This window comes from Oreochromis niloticus, linkage group LG3 (genome assembly GCF_001858045.2).
Source record: "Oreochromis niloticus isolate F11D_XX linkage group LG3, O_niloticus_UMD_NMBU, whole genome shotgun sequence".
NCBI lineage: Eukaryota > Metazoa > Chordata > Actinopteri > Cichliformes > Cichlidae > Oreochromis > Oreochromis niloticus.
Window position 1 is genome coordinate 37,360,647 of NC_031967.2, and position 17,102 is coordinate 37,377,748.

Sequence of the window (17,102 nt, forward strand, 5' to 3'; positions counted from 1 at the left end):
ATGCGCAGGACTGGAATGTAAGTGTTTTCGGCCGTTTCAATGTGGACGCACAACTCTGTGAAAACGACTGAAAACGCTAGTGTGGAGCGTTTTCAGACAAAGACACGAAAACAGTGTGGACGTAGCCTGAGTTCCCTGGACGTCTCCATTGCTTTTTGGTCAATGAAATGAGTGGTTCAAATTTTCATGCTGGCAAAACTATCAGTCATAACCTTCAGCACCACTTACAAATGATTTTGAAGCTGTTTGGAAAATCCTAAATAAATTCAAACTTCTACAGTCAATTCTTGTATTCTTGTTACTAAATTTCAATAAATCATTAAAAGTCCCAAATTATCATGATCTTCCTTCCCATGATTAGTGGATGTAAACTTCTGACTTACTGTGCTCTTAAATGATTTTCTCTATGTGAGTAACATAAGTCAGTTTAATGATATTGTAATAGAAACTTTAAAGGTGAGACTGGGAAGTCAAGGAAACAAATTGTATTGAACAAATTATCATCTAGCTAGTTGGACAGTGGATTTGGTCTGTTGCAATAATATCTGTCTTTTACTGTAGAAATTCTACATCATCAGTTTGCAGCAGGAGGTCCTCTGTGCCTTGTCTAAGGTTGTTGTGTGTTTTGCCCTTTTTCTGGCATGAATAGGGAAAATTGATGCGGAAGTGATAAAATAACAATGAGATCAAATTCTAAATAGCAGTACTTTAAAAAATAAAATTAATACACACATTAAAATGCTTTATTACATTTGGTTGAAGCAGCAATTAAAACATTTCTATTTTTAGTTTTGAAACAAATCTAATTTACTAACAGATGGTTGACCCAAGACACGCTGGAGAGATTATATCTCTCGGCTGGCCTGGGAACGCCTTGGTGTTCCCCCGGATAAGCTGGAGGAGGTGGTTGGGGAGAGGGAGGTCTGGGCTTCTCTGCTTAGGCTGCTGCCCCCGCGACCCAGCCCCAGATAAAGCAGAAGATGGATGGATGGATGGATGGATGGATGGTTGAGACATTTGCTTTCACTGTTCATTATCATTATCAGCTACCATCTCAAACTCATGAGCATGAAACATTTCCTCATACCAGAACAATTTACTAGACATTGTATAGGACGCTATGCTGGAAACAGCAAATAGATAAAAGGAGGAGAGTCAGAGAGAGGCTGTGTTTGACGTACAAGTGTCTTTGTGAAGACTAACAGATTGACCATGTCGCTCTCCGTGGTGCTGCTGCTGCTGCTGCATCTGACGGTCTGCAACTCGCAGAATATCGATTTCTTCGTTAAAAATTTAAATGGCTTTGTTGGCGCAATCAACTTCTATACAAAAGAGAAGTATGTAAATGATTCCTCCTCGGTATGTACAGGTTTTTTTTTCTAAAATGTGTTTATATTTTGAAATGTAGGTTTTCTTTACTAAATTCCTATTCACTGTGACTCCACAGCTGACCATTCGCCTAATGGGGAACAATCTCAACTGCACTCCCGATTTCTCATTTGATTGCCAAAATAGCAGCTGTGGGTATGTGAACACTTTGGTACGCACGGTCGACCAAGAAGGCAGCGGAGAGTGGTGTCAGAATGAACTTAGGTCTGTTCAGCCATCTCCCATTAATGTGGTTGATTCACTGAGGTGAGTGTACCTGCTGCTGTGTCTACTGTAGTGAGATCTAGCTTCCACCAACTGCGCCTTATCTCTAAGGCTAGGCATTATGTTCCACATGAGGACCTGGAGAAGCTTATTCACGCTTTTGTGACCTCCAGGCTGGATTATTGTAATTCCTTGTACTACTGTCTTCCCTCTTCTCTTCTTCTTAGACTGCAAACAGTCCAAAATGCAGCAGCCTGCCTCTTGACTGGGACCAGGAAATTTTGCCCTATTACTCCTGTTCTAGCTAGCTTGCACTGGCTGCCCATAAAGTATCATATTCAATTTAAAATATTACTCCTTACATTCAAAACTATTAATAAATTAGCGCTGAGTTATCTTAGTGAACTTCTCAAGCCACATACTCCTGTTAGAACACTTAGATCTGCCACTCAACTACTTCTGATGCAACCTAGATCTCGGCTATATAAAATAAAATGATTACTTTTTTTTTCATTTTGATGCATGCTCAATTGAAAACTGACTCTCCCACTGTTTTCTACTAAAGCATCCCTGGTGTTAATTGGGTTAGTGGCATCAAAAACAACATTGGATCATGGAGAACTGCAGTAGCATTCGACCTGAGGAACCGCTCTGACACCAGAAAAGAAAACTCCTCACCCCAGTCTACCGTGATCCCATTTGTGAGGTAAGCCAACTCACTGTCTCTGTCTCTGCTAAAAAGGCAACAGCAGTAGGAAGATAAAAGTGGCCACAGCATTACAGCAAAGTTAAAATCTGATATTGTCTAAAGTCTAAAAATATAGTCGAAACATTGTTAATATTTAACTTGCTGCATGGTCAACTTTAACAGCCATTGCAACCACTGCCTCTGTAATAGAGTGGCAATAAACTAATTAAATGAACAAAAAAAAAATTCACAAAAACGGTTTCCACACTAAAACTTTTACATTTAAAGGTTTTAATTGTAATCCTGTAACTCTTTCCTTCAAGAGCTTCTCTTACAGTACCTCCAGGCTCCAAATGAGAATAAAACAGAAAATGAGGATGAGTATGAAGATGAGTTAATGACTTTGTCACCAAATGAGAAAAATCTCTTTTAAGTTTAGTTTAACAAACAGACTTCCTGTCAGAAACTTCCCAAAAAGAGAAGTGCAGTTAAAATGGAAACGTTTTCCTCTGAGAAACTTCAGAGATAAAATTGTAAATATGCAGTTATTTATATCTGCAGGAAGTTTAAATTTAACAAGATATTTCATTTGACTGAAATATTCCTCATGGCAGCAAATTATAGAGTAAAAATGATTAACTGTCCATTTATCTGTCATTTGTTTCTCCATGTTTGCTGTAATATTTAAGTAGTTCAATGATGCTTCAAATGAAATCTTAATATATAAACTATTCACTTTAAAAGTTTTATTTTGAGTCCTTGATATGTGAATGTTGCCATGTTTACAATTACAGACATGACCAATAAACATTGACTAATGAAAATAATTTATCCAGGTGAGTATTTTTAAAGAGCGACAAAGTCTAATGACTGATGGTGAAGAAAAAGTGTGGTTTTAACTAAAAATGTTTCAGTTCCAGTGATCAGGCTGTGGATGTATTAGGCAGATTTTAAGAGTGAATGCATGGAGCTGCACATTCACTTCATACTGGAGACAAAGTTGGAAAATGAAAATTTAAGATTGTATTTGTAATTCTGTCTCAGAGTTCCTTCAAACTGTCGGAGAGATTTCAGCCCGTTGATGTTTGACCCTGATGGTGATCAGGTTAAATGCAGATATGGAAACACATCGTCTGTCACGGTCTGCCATGCAGACCGTGGGGACGAGGAAAGTAGGACCCAAAACGCGGGACTCTTCGATGCCACAGTGCACTTTATTTACAGTGACCAGACAGGTAAGTCCAACAATAAACTCAAAGGTGCAATATTCCAATGGTGCTCGTCTCCTGCTCCCAGTGCGTCCCGTGCTGTAGCTCCCTTAGTGCGTGTGCTCCCCAACTCGCTTCTCCGCTCGGCTATCCTGGAGGAAGACAGAGAGTCCACAATTAGCCACACGCTAGCCGACAAACACGCTCACGCTGCTCGCACGGACTATACCAGTTCGGAGTAATAATCCCACGTCGACTGTCGCCGCGAGTCCAGGTTAAATACCTCTCTCCAGCAGGGAGGGATGATTACCAACAGCTGGTCAGGTAATCAGCTGCAGGTGGGCCGGTAACAGTGAAGAGGGACTCCCAATGACGACAGTCGCCAGGACACGCCCCTCCCACGGCGTGCACTTCTGTGAACAGCCCGAGGACCAGGGAGAGAGAGAGGGAGAAGCAAACCCACACGCAAACACACACTACACATTCAACTGTGGACCGAACAGTAGACGACACAGCCCTAAATAATAATAATAATAATAATAATAATAATAATAATAATAATAACAACAACAACAACAACAACAACAACAACAACAACAACAGTCCATAACGGCTCACGGACCCCCGAGTCCTCCAGAGCCGGGTCCGTGACAGTACCCCCCCTCTAAGGGTCGGCCCCCGACGACCCCAAAACAAAAACACAAAAACCAAAAACCACAGTACAACCAACCCAGGGCGGGCGGCGGGGGGTCCAGGACGGAGGGCCCCAAAACCACTCCAACAACTCCACTAAACAACAAAAAAAGAACACCTCAGTTCATTAGTCCAACCCCAGCCCTAATGGCAGCGGACATAGTTCTGGCAACCGACCCGGTGGGCGGCAAAACAGGTGAGATCTGCTGTAGGTAGGCAGAGGCAGAAAACAGTTCCGGAGGCCTACCTCTAGTCCATCGGAGGGAACGCTGGACCTCCGGCGGACGGCCATGGGTCCGGCAGCAACGGCGAAACGGTTCCGGTGGCCCTCCACGGGTCTTGTAGCGGCAGTGTGACAGCTCCGGTGGCCTGCCACGGGTCCGGTGGCGGCGGTGTTGCAGCTCCGGCGGCCGACAGAGTTGAAAGGCCCAGGATCCCGACGCGCTGGACGTGGACGGCGCGCTGGACGTGGACGGCGTGGACGGCGCGCTGGACGTGGACGGCGTGGACGGCGCGCTGGACGTGGACGGCGTGGACGGCGCGCTGGACGTGGAAGGCGTGGATGTAAAGATGCATCCTGCACGTCGACCTCCGATGGCGGTGCGCGCTTCTCCGGCCCGCCGAGCCCCTCTCTTGATGGTGGCCGCTCCTCCCACTCGCTGAGCTCCAGCTCGGGCTCGCTGAGCTCCTCCGGCTCACTGAGCTCCACCGCTGGCGACGCGGGCTCCTCCCGCTCGCTGAGCTCCTCCGGCTCACTGAGCTCCACCGCTGGCGACGCGGGCTCCTCCCGCTCGCTGAGCTCCAGCTCGGGCTCGCTGAGCTCCTCCGGCTCACTGAGCTCCACCGCTGGCGACGCGGGCTCCTCCGCTCGCCGAGCTCCTCCCGCTCGCCGAGCTCCTGCTCGGGCTTGCTGAGCTCCGCAGCTGGCGACGCGGGCTCCTCCCGCTCGCCGAGCTCCTGCTCGGGCTTGCTGAGCTCCGCAGCTGGCGACGCGGGCTCCTCCCGCTCGCCGAGCTCCTCCCGCTCGCCGAGCTCCTCCGGCTTGCTGAGCTCCACAGCTGGCGGCGCAAGCACCTCCGGCTGCGACGCGGGCTCCCCCCGCTCGCTGAGCTGCTCCTCCGGCTGCGACGCGGGCTCCCCCGCTCGCTGAGCTGCTCCTCCGGCTGCGACGCGGGCTTAGATGGTTGATCCGGAGGCGAAGATGGTGATGCGGTAGCTGCAGGCGGTGAAGATGATGGTCGAGCGGGTGATGTGGATGGTGAAGCCGAGAGTGCTGCGGTCGCTGCAGTCTGATGAGACGCTGGTGGAGAAGTAGCTGCAGAGGGCGGAGGTGACGATGGTGTGGCAGCTACTCGTGGTAGACTGGGCAGCGATGCAGGAACAACAGACGGGTGAAAAGATGGCAGAGTTGGTCCAGCAGGCATACCGGCCTCCAACTGAGGATGAAGATGAGAGGTTGACTGGACTAAAGACTGAGTTATGTGCTGGGCAGCAGACTGAGTTACGTGCTGGGCAGCAGACTGAGTCGAGGGTGATATGGCTAACATGAAGGGTAGAGAGGAGGAACATGTTACCGCGGGCTCTACAATGTCCAGGGAGCCAGAGGCAACTGAGGTCTCCAGTTCGGCCTCTGGGGAGGCCTTGGGGAGAATCCCAGCCTCCTGATTGCCTGTAGTGGCAGGTTCATGTTCTAGCACCGGGTCCTTTAACAAATCAACAGCCACAAAAACAGTTTCAGGATGCATATTAGCACAGTGCAGTAACTCTGAATTAACAGCCTCTGTCCATTTAGCTGCCGCACCAGCGCCTTCAGAGTTCACCGTCCCAGAGCTAACTGGCTCAGAAACTAAGGCTCCGCATCCAGCCCCAGAAAAGCAGCCATCACTACTCCTTACATTAAGAAATGACCCAGAATTAGCTTCCGGCCCGCCTCCACTTTCTGGCAATGCAGACCCTTTAAGCTTATCCTCCATTGCGAGCCCAGTTTTATTATTAACTGACTGGGCACTGTCCCTAGGTTTAGACGAAGCCATCTCTGGTTTCATAACAAAAACGTCTTTACCAACATCAGAGTCCGTCTCACTCACTGCGGCTCCTTGTGCGGCTAGTCCTGAGTCAGCTGGTTCCTCCGAAACCACAGGAGTGAGGTGAGCTTCGATTTGACGAAGATGACGCCGACGCCGTCTCTTTCGTGATGGCGGGGCCGCGTCAAAGGAATCTGTCCCCTCCTGCTCGTGAGAGACTGGATTAAGTAAGGAGACAGAGTCCGGTTTACTCACTGTGGTTACCAGCGCTGCCGATCCTTTGTCTGCCGACACAGAGGACGCTGAAGGAACGAGAGGAGATGGAGCAGGGCGCCGTCTTCCCTGCAGTGGAGGGTCCAATAGGTGAGCAGCAAGCGGTGGTGGAAAAACTCTCCACCTATGAAGAAAAAACCAAGCAGCAAGGGCTGCCAGGGAGGCAGCCGCATCCTCCTTGCCCGGACAGCCCAAACCAAACAGTTCGAAGCTGGAGCTTGCCCGCAGCTCAGTTATAATTTGAATGAGTTTATCAATATCCAGAAAGCTCGTAGAGAAGGTAGTGGAGGAAAGATAATTATCAAAAAACACTACCTGTATGTGTCTCATGTGTGGATCCACAGCCTGGGTTACGCTCTGGCAGTAACCCCACAGCTGTGTGAGCGATCCCTCCTCCGTGGCAACTCTTGAGTCTGCTGGGTCCATGGTGGTTGGTGGGATTATTCTGTCACGGTCTGCCATGCAGACCGTGGGGACGAGGAAAGTAGGACCCAAAACGCGGGACTCTTCGATGCCACAGTGCACTTTATTTACAGTGACCAGACAGGTAAGTCCAACAATAAACTCAAAGGTGCAATATTCCAATGGTGCTCGTCTCCTGCTCCCAGTGCGTCCCGTGCTGTAGCTCCCTTAGTGCGTGTGCTCCCCAACTCGCTTCTCCGCTCGGCTATCCTGGAGGAAGACAGAGAGTCCACAATTAGCCACACGCTAGCCGACAAACACGCTCACGCTGCTCGCACGGACTATACCAGTTCGGAGTAATAATCCCACGTCGACTGTCGCCGCGAGTCCAGGTTAAATACCTCTCTCCAGCAGGGAGGGATGATTACCAACAGCTGGTCAGGTAATCAGCTGCAGGTGGGCCGGTAACAGTGAAGAGGGACTCCCAATGACGACAGTCGCCAGGACACGCCCCTCCCACGGCGTGCACTTCTGTGAACAGCCCGAGGACCAGGGAGAGAGAGAGGGAGAAGCAAACCCACACGCAAACACACACTACACATTCAACTGTGGACCGAACAGTAGACGACACAGCCCCTAAATAATAATAATAATAATAATAATAACAACAACAACAACAACAACAACAACAACAACAGTCCATAACGGCTCACGGACCCCCGAGTCCTCCAGAGCCGGGTCCGTGACATCGTCAGAGTGTGGCCCTTGTGATCCACCATCTGTCCTCAGCCTCTCATCAGTGAGCATGATTGTTAATCTGATGTTTAATGAGACAGAAGGACAGTTGTAATAATAACAATTTGCTCATTTAATCTTTTTTCCTTTTTTATTCCTCATGCAGTCCACTTGTACTCTATTGTTCGGTCCCACTGCCGACAGTAATCAGGGCCGTTATGGAGTACAGCTGCTGATGGAGGACTTTCCCAGGAAGAACATCACCATGACTGGATTCAATGACACAAAAACAATATTAACACCTAACGATGCTCTCAGCAAAGTACCGATCCAGTTTGTTCTGATAGGTACAAGTCCATATTTTAATAGATGGAGTTGAACCTGTAAAGATCTGCTCTAAAGTCAGAAAACTTCAAACTATGAATTCCACCCTGAAAAAACTTGTTGGTTTTCTGTCATCTTTCAGTGGATCCCCAGGTCTCATCCTGCACAGAGGGAGACTTTTTGCCCAAATTCTTGCCTCCAACCCCAGCCAACAGAGCTCGGCTCTACACCCCTGTTAATAAGACTCTGGAAATCAGCATCAGTGCTGAGGCAAAAAACTCCACGTAAGTCAAAGAAAAACACATTTGACATTCTTGATATTTTAAAGTAAGGTTAACTATGTCCCACAGAACTGTTTTCAGGTTAGACAAGAAATACATTCACACATCAGTGGATTCCTGTCATGTTTCTGTTCATTGATCAAATCAAGATTTTATCCGTTGTGTTCTGTTTAATCTGTGCATCAGTCCTGCACTGGCACACAAAACAGGTTTAACAAGACACGTAAGAGCGTAACAGGGTCAGATACATACAAGGCTGTATGAGATATAAACAGTACATTAAACACATATTTAACCCAAAGAAAAATCAAATGTGTTTTAAGGATATTTTGCTTTAATGCTGCATAAGTCAATAAATAAAACATTGAAATTACACAAGTAAAATATGGGTTATTAACTCAAACCCATAAAACCCAACAGAAGTGAGTCAGGTGGAGTTCAAAGTGATGCTCATTCACAGACAAACACTTTGCTTTGTATGTAGTTGAGAAAGCTCTAAAAATTAAGTTGATTATGTTTTTGCGATTCTCTTTGTTAAAGGATCTCTGAGCTGCTGTTCAGCGGACCGTATGATGCAGTTCAGAATAAAACTGGAACAGGAACGTTCACCCTGAGATGGACGCCGTCTAAATCACAAGACAATGACACCCTCCCCTTCTGCTTTGTTGTCCAGGCACTTTCCAAGTCAGTAACTTATAAAATTTCCCAGTACAGTGAAAAAGATTTTGGTAAACTTTTTCTGGACTTTAAGTTGTTTGGTAGATGTGAAATGGGCAAATTATTATACTACATAATACATAAACTACATTAGTAATTGTTTAAATCTGACTGTATTAGAAAAGTATTAAGACCCCAGAAGTAGGGCTGCCACGATTAGTCGACTAGTCACGACCCAGAAGCAATCATGGCAAGAAATTTGCAAGAAAATTAACTGTATATCAAAAAATAGACCTTTCCTATGTTTTTTTTACTTTTTAGCTGGGTTCTCCAGTGAGTTATCAGAAAACAAAACACACATCCAGCGAACCAATGCTTGTTTATGTGACACTACATCCTAGATCACAGGTGTTGAACTCCAGGCCTCGAGGGTCGGTGTCCTGCAGGTTTTAGATGTGCCCTTGATCCAACACAACTGATTTAAATGGCTAAATTACCTCCTCAATGTGTCTTGCAGTTCTCCCGAACCCTGTTAATGAACTAGTCATTTGATTCAGGTGTGTTGACCCAGGGTGTTATCTAAAACCTGAAGGTCACCAGCCCTCGAGATCTGGAGTTCGACACCCCTGTCATACATAATAATTAAGAGTTTTGCCATTGAAGCTATTATCTGATGCTTTTAGGCTTTAGTTACATTTTAACTTTAGATTGTGACATTTGGAGTGGGTGTGATATTACTGATAAGCCCAAACACATTTGTCAGCCCTGAAAATTTCATGTGGACATCTTCTGTAGTTCCCAAGTTATACAGGCTGAAAAATATAACAGAAATTCAAAAATAATAAATATCAACCAACAAAAACAGATAACTCTGTGGGGGTCAGATGGGGTTCACTAATGGAATTTTCATGGAATGACTCTGTACAACAGAGATATGAAATTATAATTACTAAAATGAAAAAGGTGAACTCAAGGACAAATTTAAAGTCACCTATATGCTTTGTTTTGCAGACCCACTTTAATGTTGACTTGAAACAATATCTTATTACACATTACTCATCGTTTTTGTTAAAAGTGATAAAGTGCCTTAATTACCCACTTAACGATTTTTTTACCCTACTTACATCACTGTAGCACTATTCTGTAACATGACCTGAAATGTATTGTCATGATTATCAGTTATCTATACAAACCTTAGGCCACACCCACACACTTTCCCTGTTTTAATGAGGACATAGAGCATCTTTCTTTTTGCATTTACATTCAAAAGCAAAGCCAATGACACAAAGGAGACTCACCTGGGTTCTTCATGTCTTAGTTTGCTGTCTGTGGAAATCCTTTTTTAGAACAGTAACATATATTACTCCATTAGTTAAAAATATAATCAGATTACAATAACATGTTAGTTTGGAATGTGTTACACCCGTGTGGTTTAGCCGTCCTAGTGATTGTTTTGTTTTGTTTTGTTTTGTCTGAGGAGATTACAAGATTATGTGAAAAACAATAAACTATCTAAAACAGGAAAAGTCGCTCATGTACTAAAAGGGAAAGTAGCAGTGCAGGAAATGCTTTAATCAGGCAGATCAATGTATGAGTCTAATGGCAACAAACTAGTCATCTAGAAATGTTCATCAAACACACCCATATTACTTGTACATATAATTTGTGTCATTAACAGAAAAGACCATTTTAAAATATAATCTGTCAGTGCGCCCCAGGGTGGCTGTGGCTACAATGTAGCTTGCCATCACCAGTGTGTGAATGTGTGTGTGAATGGGTGGATGACTGGATGTGTAAAGCGCTTTGGGGTCCTTAGGGACTAGTAAAGCGCTATACAAATACAGGCCATTTACCATTTTACCATAATATAATCTCATGGAAGTGACGGAATCTGATTTATTTCCATAGCATAACCAAGTATCACTCAGACCTTCGATGTGTCAGCGTGACTGTTGGAAATGGTCCTGTTAGTAGTGCCCCAGCTAGTGCTTCAACTTGTAAGTATCAATGCCAGGAAGTAACTGTTAACAAATATATAAAGTTGCTAAATGTGTCTAAATCTGCGTATTTGTAAATAATTTTTGACATTGTTGCAAAACTCATTCATTAGAAATGAAAAGCTAAAACAGAATAAATCACTGTAGATTATTCAAATGTGTTAAATATTTTACATTCTATTCCCTGGTCAGAGTATTCAAAATAACACAGAAAACACAATGTCTACATGGATTGAGTCTATACAAATGCCACTAATTTGTTCTAGAGCTCTAGCTAAGACTAAAAAAAGAAGGTAATGTTCCATGCTAGCAAGTTAGTTGGTGAACACCAGAGAGTTCAACAACTGGCAAACAGAAATGAATTTCTCTTCATATGTATCTATTTTCTTGGAGGTAGAAATTATTTTCTGTTAGCTAGTTATCGAACAGTCTGACGTTCAGCAGCTAACTTACTAGTTGCTCATTCTGCTGTTAACAGGCAATAATCATATTTAGCATTGCATAAATATGACATATTTGTTATGTCAATTTATGTTATGTCATAAATATGACATAAACATATTTAGCATACTCAAATTAATCCTTCACCAATTTTCACTGACACAAATCTACACCAGTTGTGTTCCTGAATATCTGATGAATGAATTTTAACAGGGAGAATGCTAACAAGGCTACACCTAGCAGACCTTATTTTATCTTTAAATGCCATAAATCCAGAAATGATATAGATATAGTTTTTAAACTTTGTGACACCATTTGTCAGCCAATCAGGTCGACTAATTCTTGTGTGTGTTTCTAAATAGAAAGTCTATTTGGTTGGTCAGAAGTTCTTTAATCATTTTCTACTTGTTTTAGTTGTCCTGGTCATGGGATCTTTCCTTTCAACTCTTATTCTTGCCTTCCCTTCCATGTAAGTATCTGTCTGCATATTTAGATCTTTTTTTTTGCCGAAATGTGACATTTTGTGTACTTTTTAAATGTGTTAGGCCCATAAAATTATTATTACTATTATTAACTTTTAAACTGAAACAAAATCAACCCCTTTGATCATCATTCTGATGCTGAGTTTTTGTCTCTTATCTCAGATGAATATGGATAAAATCAGAGGTGAGTCTCTTCTTCTATAATCAGATTTTCTACCATAGCATCAGATAACTGCTCTTTACCACCAAGTACTAATAGTACTATGAACACACAAACAATGGCTATGGCAACCTCTGTAGGGGGGCATACAAATAATTCACAAAATATGCTAATGCCACACAAAGCACAATTTATTCTATGAAATATTCCATAAAGTGGTCACATCATGCAGTCATTCAATATATAACATATCAATCTGAGGATTATCTAAAAAAAAAAAAAAGTTTCTATGAATTCACTGTTTCTAATTTCCTTCTAGATTGAAGATGTACCTGACTCTGGATTGATGCAACGGTAGCGCCCTCTACTGTTACAACATGAATGTCATCTGACTCTGCACAAACAACTTTTTTCAAGTTTCTTTAAGTTTTGTTCCAACCAATGTAATCCAAGCGCTAATTGGAGTTTTTACTCACTTGTCCTCGCTTGTTTCAGGCGATTTACTGAATTGATGTAAATTTTATTTCTGATAGTTTAGCTTGATTTATTTTGCCAAGTTATTAATCGCATCATCTGTAACAACACCTCCTATTAGTCCACAAACTACTGCACTTTAACTAACACCTACTAGTCAACTAAACACTACTTTTACAAACCTTTCAAAAATAACGTTCCCAGGCAATACTCCACTTTATGAGTATGAATTACAGACAGTAACTTACCAAACACTAAAGCTTCATAGACATGTCGCATCAAGAGCAAAAATTGAACTTGCTTGCTTTAATGACCATTAAAATCTTAACAGCAAATTTTTGTATCAGTTTTACTTGATGGAAATCCTCATCATTCTCTGATCATTCTGCTGATCTTTGAGAGGAAAAACAGAGAGACACCGACTTGAATCAGATGTGTGTGATGATGTTGTTATTATCATGTTAGCACTGAATTGTAGGGGTGGCAGGGAAGATTGAAAAAAAAGAATGGATGTAACATCAATTTTACTTAGATCATGTGATCAGTTCCATGGATGCCAACTTCCGCCCGGCCTTGTATAAAAGATGTGCGAAAAAGCAATCAGACAACCATTAATATAATGACTTTCTTTTTAACTGAGTATGTCTGACTGAGGCGAGTGCTTTTTGGCATAGATGAACCCCAAGAAGATTTTTAAATGTTGGTAAGATACAGATTTTGTGTTGCCACTTACCCCAGTTGGGTACTGGGATGTAACAGTGAATTAATCATGTGAAATAGTTAAAGACGTTAAAAAAGATCGCTACTTGCTGTAGACAACTAAGGATATCTCAAAATTTAAGAATACTAGCACATATATTCTGTGAGTTGTAAGTGATAACATAAAAAAGTGTAGTAATCATCTAAATTTGACAAACTATTAGAAATGAGTGGCAAAACTATAGAGGCTCTGGTGCCTTGCTAGCAGGTTAGCTAGTGGACTAATGCTTGATGATTATTTGAAGGTCTAGCTGGATAAACAGCCCAGACAAAGTTGCTTTTCTTTGATTGCGCAAAGTCAGTTTAAAATGTAATCAACTTTCTAGAGCAAGAGCTTTTGCAGAGCTCAATTTTGCAGCACCACATTGTAGTATTACCAAGTTATTATGTTACAACCAGCTTAGAAAAGCTCACATGTCATACATGGCAGCAGTCCAGGCTGACAAATGTGTTTGTTAAAAGTAGGGCTGCCACGATTAGTCGACTAGTCACGATTACGTCGACTATTAAAATCGTCGACGACGCGTCGTTTGAAGCTTTGTAAGATCCCAAAAGACGCAGGAATAAGTAGTAGTATTTAAGAGTGTAATGACGGACTGAAACAGAAGATGGCAGCACTGCATGTACAAGTATGCCAGCTTCCGTTAAACCCCGAAGAAGAAGAAACTGTGTCCCAGAATTCATAGCGCGGCCCAGCGCAGTTGTCAACAATGGCGGCAGCTAGTTAGTTTTAATATTACTCTTATTATTCTTTCTGGGTCACAAAATAAACGTTTAACATATTTTCAGGTGAGAATGTAGCTGTGTAAACCTCAAATATCTGCTCAGTCTATCAAGACACCACATATTTTCAAAAGCGCTCCGACGTTTTCGGAAACGTCTGTTACCCACCAGCTTGATAGCTAGCTGGGGTTGACGGCTCACTAGAGCCGATGAGAACACCGGACTCCCGGCAAATCGTTTTCAAACTTACCGCCGTCTTTCGCTACTCAGGTTAAACATAATATAAGTCACTTAGATAACTGAAAAATGTTATTGTTTGGCTTTTTTTTAGTATTTTATTTGTTCCTGAGTAAATTGGTTTGGCTGAGAAATAAAGTTATAGTTTTTGCACAGATGAATAAACGTCAAGCAGATAACTGATTATCAGAAGTGTGAGATGCTCGAGAATATACTCCGGTGTCCTGTTATATTTTAGATAGCAAGGAGCGGCTGAGTTTATTAAACTTCACCGAAACAATCTGCAAATTTCATTAATAGTGTAATAAACTATCATCTTGTCTTTATTTTTAGTTAGCACATACCTTAAACACTTCAAGCTGTAAGCTAATGATAGTTATATAAGAGCAGACACATGCTGGTGCAATAAGCTGTACATTTTACGTCCAGTGGATGCATGATCTGATTAGTCGACTAATCGCAAAAATAATTGGTGACTAGTCGACTATCAAAATAATCGTTTGTGGCAGCCCTAGTTAAAAGCACCATTACCTTTAACTCTATGATACATTGTTATATCAGGGCGACTCTCCAAAACATTCAGAGATTCATTATGCAACAGGATCTCCGCTGCATAAAAGGCGGTCCACCCGTACATGCTCCTACATTAAACAAACATTGCTAAACAGTGAACACACAGTCTGCCGGTTGGGTTGGGCCGAGGATGAATCCCCTGGCAGTCCATGGCGGTCTCTTCTTATGTGGTGCCTCCTGGTCATTAGCCAATCGGTACGATCCGTCCATCCTTGATGCACCAATCATGGAGAAGCACCTGCACACTCAGATTTACATATTAAAATTACGACAACAGTCGTAACACCTAGATTCACCTTTTGTAACAAGACAGTATCTATAGAAATACTCACAGGAGCTGAAATTTTCAGTAGACCCACAAATCGTGTGGGAGCCCAGATATTCTCCCATTATGTATGCCCTTTACTTGCCACTCACATAAGCCTGACACAAGTTTACTGAAAACTTTATCCACAACAGAGCAGTTGCAAACTTCCTCTAGACAGAGCCATGCCAACTGTATTTGGTCAACAGCTGATTGGTGGTGTGGACAAATTATGGCTTGAAGTTTGAAATGATCTGACCAAACTCAAACTTCATATGGGATAATATGGGATTAATGCCAAATAGAGTAAGCTGAATTTAAGATAAACTATCATGGACTTGACATCAGATTTTAAAAAATTAATTGCAGTTCTCTGCTGTAAAGTTAGTTCAAGTTTGAGTCACAAAACTGTCTGCCAGAAGAATGCTGTCTTGGTTTTGTTTTTCATTCCTGGTTGGATTATGTTTGCTAAACACTGGTCGATAAAAAAAAGTCATGCACATGTGCCTGCATGTTGATATTGAGAGTACCTAATGAGCTGAACATTCTCAATATGAAACCCAGTAAAACCCTATTGTTACACAAAAAATCCCAGAGCGCAAAGATATCTTTACCAACATCTGTCTGTGATGCCACAACTTTCGCAAAACACCAGCGCTTGACTCGTTGGGAACTAACAATAAAATCATGTCTTTACTGTGTTTGGTTTATAAAAAAGCTCAATCTGTAATTAATTTTAAACATGCTCTTGGGCACACAGTCTTGCTGACTGGAATGGAAAGAATTACACATTACAGGTCCATCTACACATACAAATGCATTGCTTTTCAGTGATTATTTCAATGTTGGCGTTGGGACTGGAATGACATTTACAGTCAGGGGTCATGAAATTCGCTTGGATTCCTCAAGTAACACTGTGAGGAATCTTGGAGACATTGTTGACCAGGATATGTCCTTCAGTGTGTACATTATACAAATTTGTTTAACTGCTTTCTTGCTTTTGGCATGTCCTAAAATCGTCCTGAAAAGTACTTGATCCAGAAAGAGAGAGGAGATTTCATCCACACTGGCTTTTCTTCATTGGCTCCCTGTTAAATAAAGAATTTAACATTTTAAAAAATAAAAATCCTCCTCCTTAAATACAAGGTCTTGAATAATCAGGTGGCATCTTATCTTAATAACCTTATAGCACCATAACACCCCATTAGAGCACTTCACTCTCAGACTGCAGGCTTACTTGTGGTTTCTAGAGTTTTTAGAAGTAGAATGTGAGTGTATAGCCTTCACAATCCAGCCCTTCTTCTTCTTCAGTTGCCTTTTTCTGTTACTATGTGTTTATACAACACTGTGCATTTAATTATTAGCTATTAATAATCTCTGGCTCTCTTCCACAGTTTATGTTTAGCCCTGCCTTCCTCCCCTCACCTTTAGCCAGTGACAGCAGGTAGCTGCCCCTCCCTGAGTGTGATTTCCGTTTTTCTTTCTTTTTAAAGCCCAAAGACCCAAAGGCTGAGGAGCTGATTTACCTTCAAATTACTTAGAAATTTGAATTCAGCCACTGATAAAACCACAAGCAGGACAAAATGATGAAAAACTTGGGGGCAGATGTACGCTCAAGTCAGTTTACCTTTGGAAACGTCTGATCTCATTCAGTAATGAGCAATGAGTGAATCTGATCTGTGAACAAGTTTCAGTATCTTCACTCAAAAAATAAGTAAATATAACTATACCATCTTCAAATCCTCAAATGTGACACATTTTTCCACTATTTTTATTCGGGACCGACAATAAAGCCATGTTTTCACTCCTCACATTAATAATTAATTATAAAACAGTTCATTTTCATAACTACAAAAAATAGAGAATTAACATCATTTATGAGGAATCAGTGTCAGATAGGTAGCTCAGATGCAGCAGGAGGGGAGGAGTCAGAGAGAGACTCAGAGTGTATTGAAGAAAACCTTCAGCGAGCAGCTTAAATTCACAGAGTCGGTAACCATGGTTTCTGGCTCAGAGTTAAAGTTAATTCATTCATCTCTTTCTTTTATATAAAACACAGAATTTCTCTCAACTC

At 42.3% G+C, this 17,102-nt stretch overlaps 2 protein-coding genes and 1 long non-coding RNA gene across 4 annotated transcripts; 1 reads left to right on the top strand and 2 right to left on the bottom strand.

Moving 5' to 3' along the window:
- The first annotated feature begins 1,138 nt into the window (after window positions 1-1,138).
- On the top strand, window positions 1,139-12,767 carry LOC106099023 (uncharacterized). The gene is made up of 12 exons (XM_019352115.2): window positions 1,139-1,359; window positions 1,448-1,635; window positions 2,159-2,299; window positions 3,326-3,409; window positions 7,629-7,680; window positions 7,783-7,963; window positions 8,083-8,224; window positions 8,762-8,905; window positions 10,787-10,875; window positions 11,731-11,785; window positions 11,961-11,982; window positions 12,278-12,767. Exons 1-11 carry the CDS (start codon window positions 1,213-1,215, stop codon window positions 11,962-11,964), a joined length of 1,227 nt encoding a protein of 408 aa, XP_019207660.1. The 5' UTR covers window positions 1,139-1,212; the 3' UTR covers window positions 11,965-11,982; window positions 12,278-12,767.
- LOC109197055 (uncharacterized) lies at window positions 3,416-4,001 on the bottom strand. Its single transcript, XR_002058362.1, has 2 exons — window positions 3,719-4,001; window positions 3,416-3,641 (listed from the first exon to the last, which is right to left on the bottom strand). It is a non-coding gene; the product is annotated as an uncharacterized LOC109197055 (long non-coding RNA).
- On the bottom strand, window positions 4,805-7,619 carry LOC106097403 (ubinuclein-2). Of its 2 annotated transcripts, none has more exons than XM_019352113.2 (2): window positions 4,967-7,619; window positions 4,805-4,831 (listed from the first exon to the last, which is right to left on the bottom strand). In XM_019352113.2, exon 1 carries the CDS (start codon window positions 6,939-6,941, stop codon window positions 5,013-5,015), a length of 1,929 nt encoding a protein of 642 aa, XP_019207658.1. In that variant the 5' UTR covers window positions 6,942-7,619; the 3' UTR covers window positions 4,805-4,831; window positions 4,967-5,012. The 2 variants fall into 2 exon arrangements, with proteins under 2 accessions (XP_019207658.1, XP_019207659.1); XM_019352114.2 differs by lacking the exon at window positions 4,805-4,831 and having other exon boundaries at window positions 4,877-7,151; window positions 7,229-7,619.
- Window positions 12,768-17,102: the final 4,335 nt, after the last annotated feature.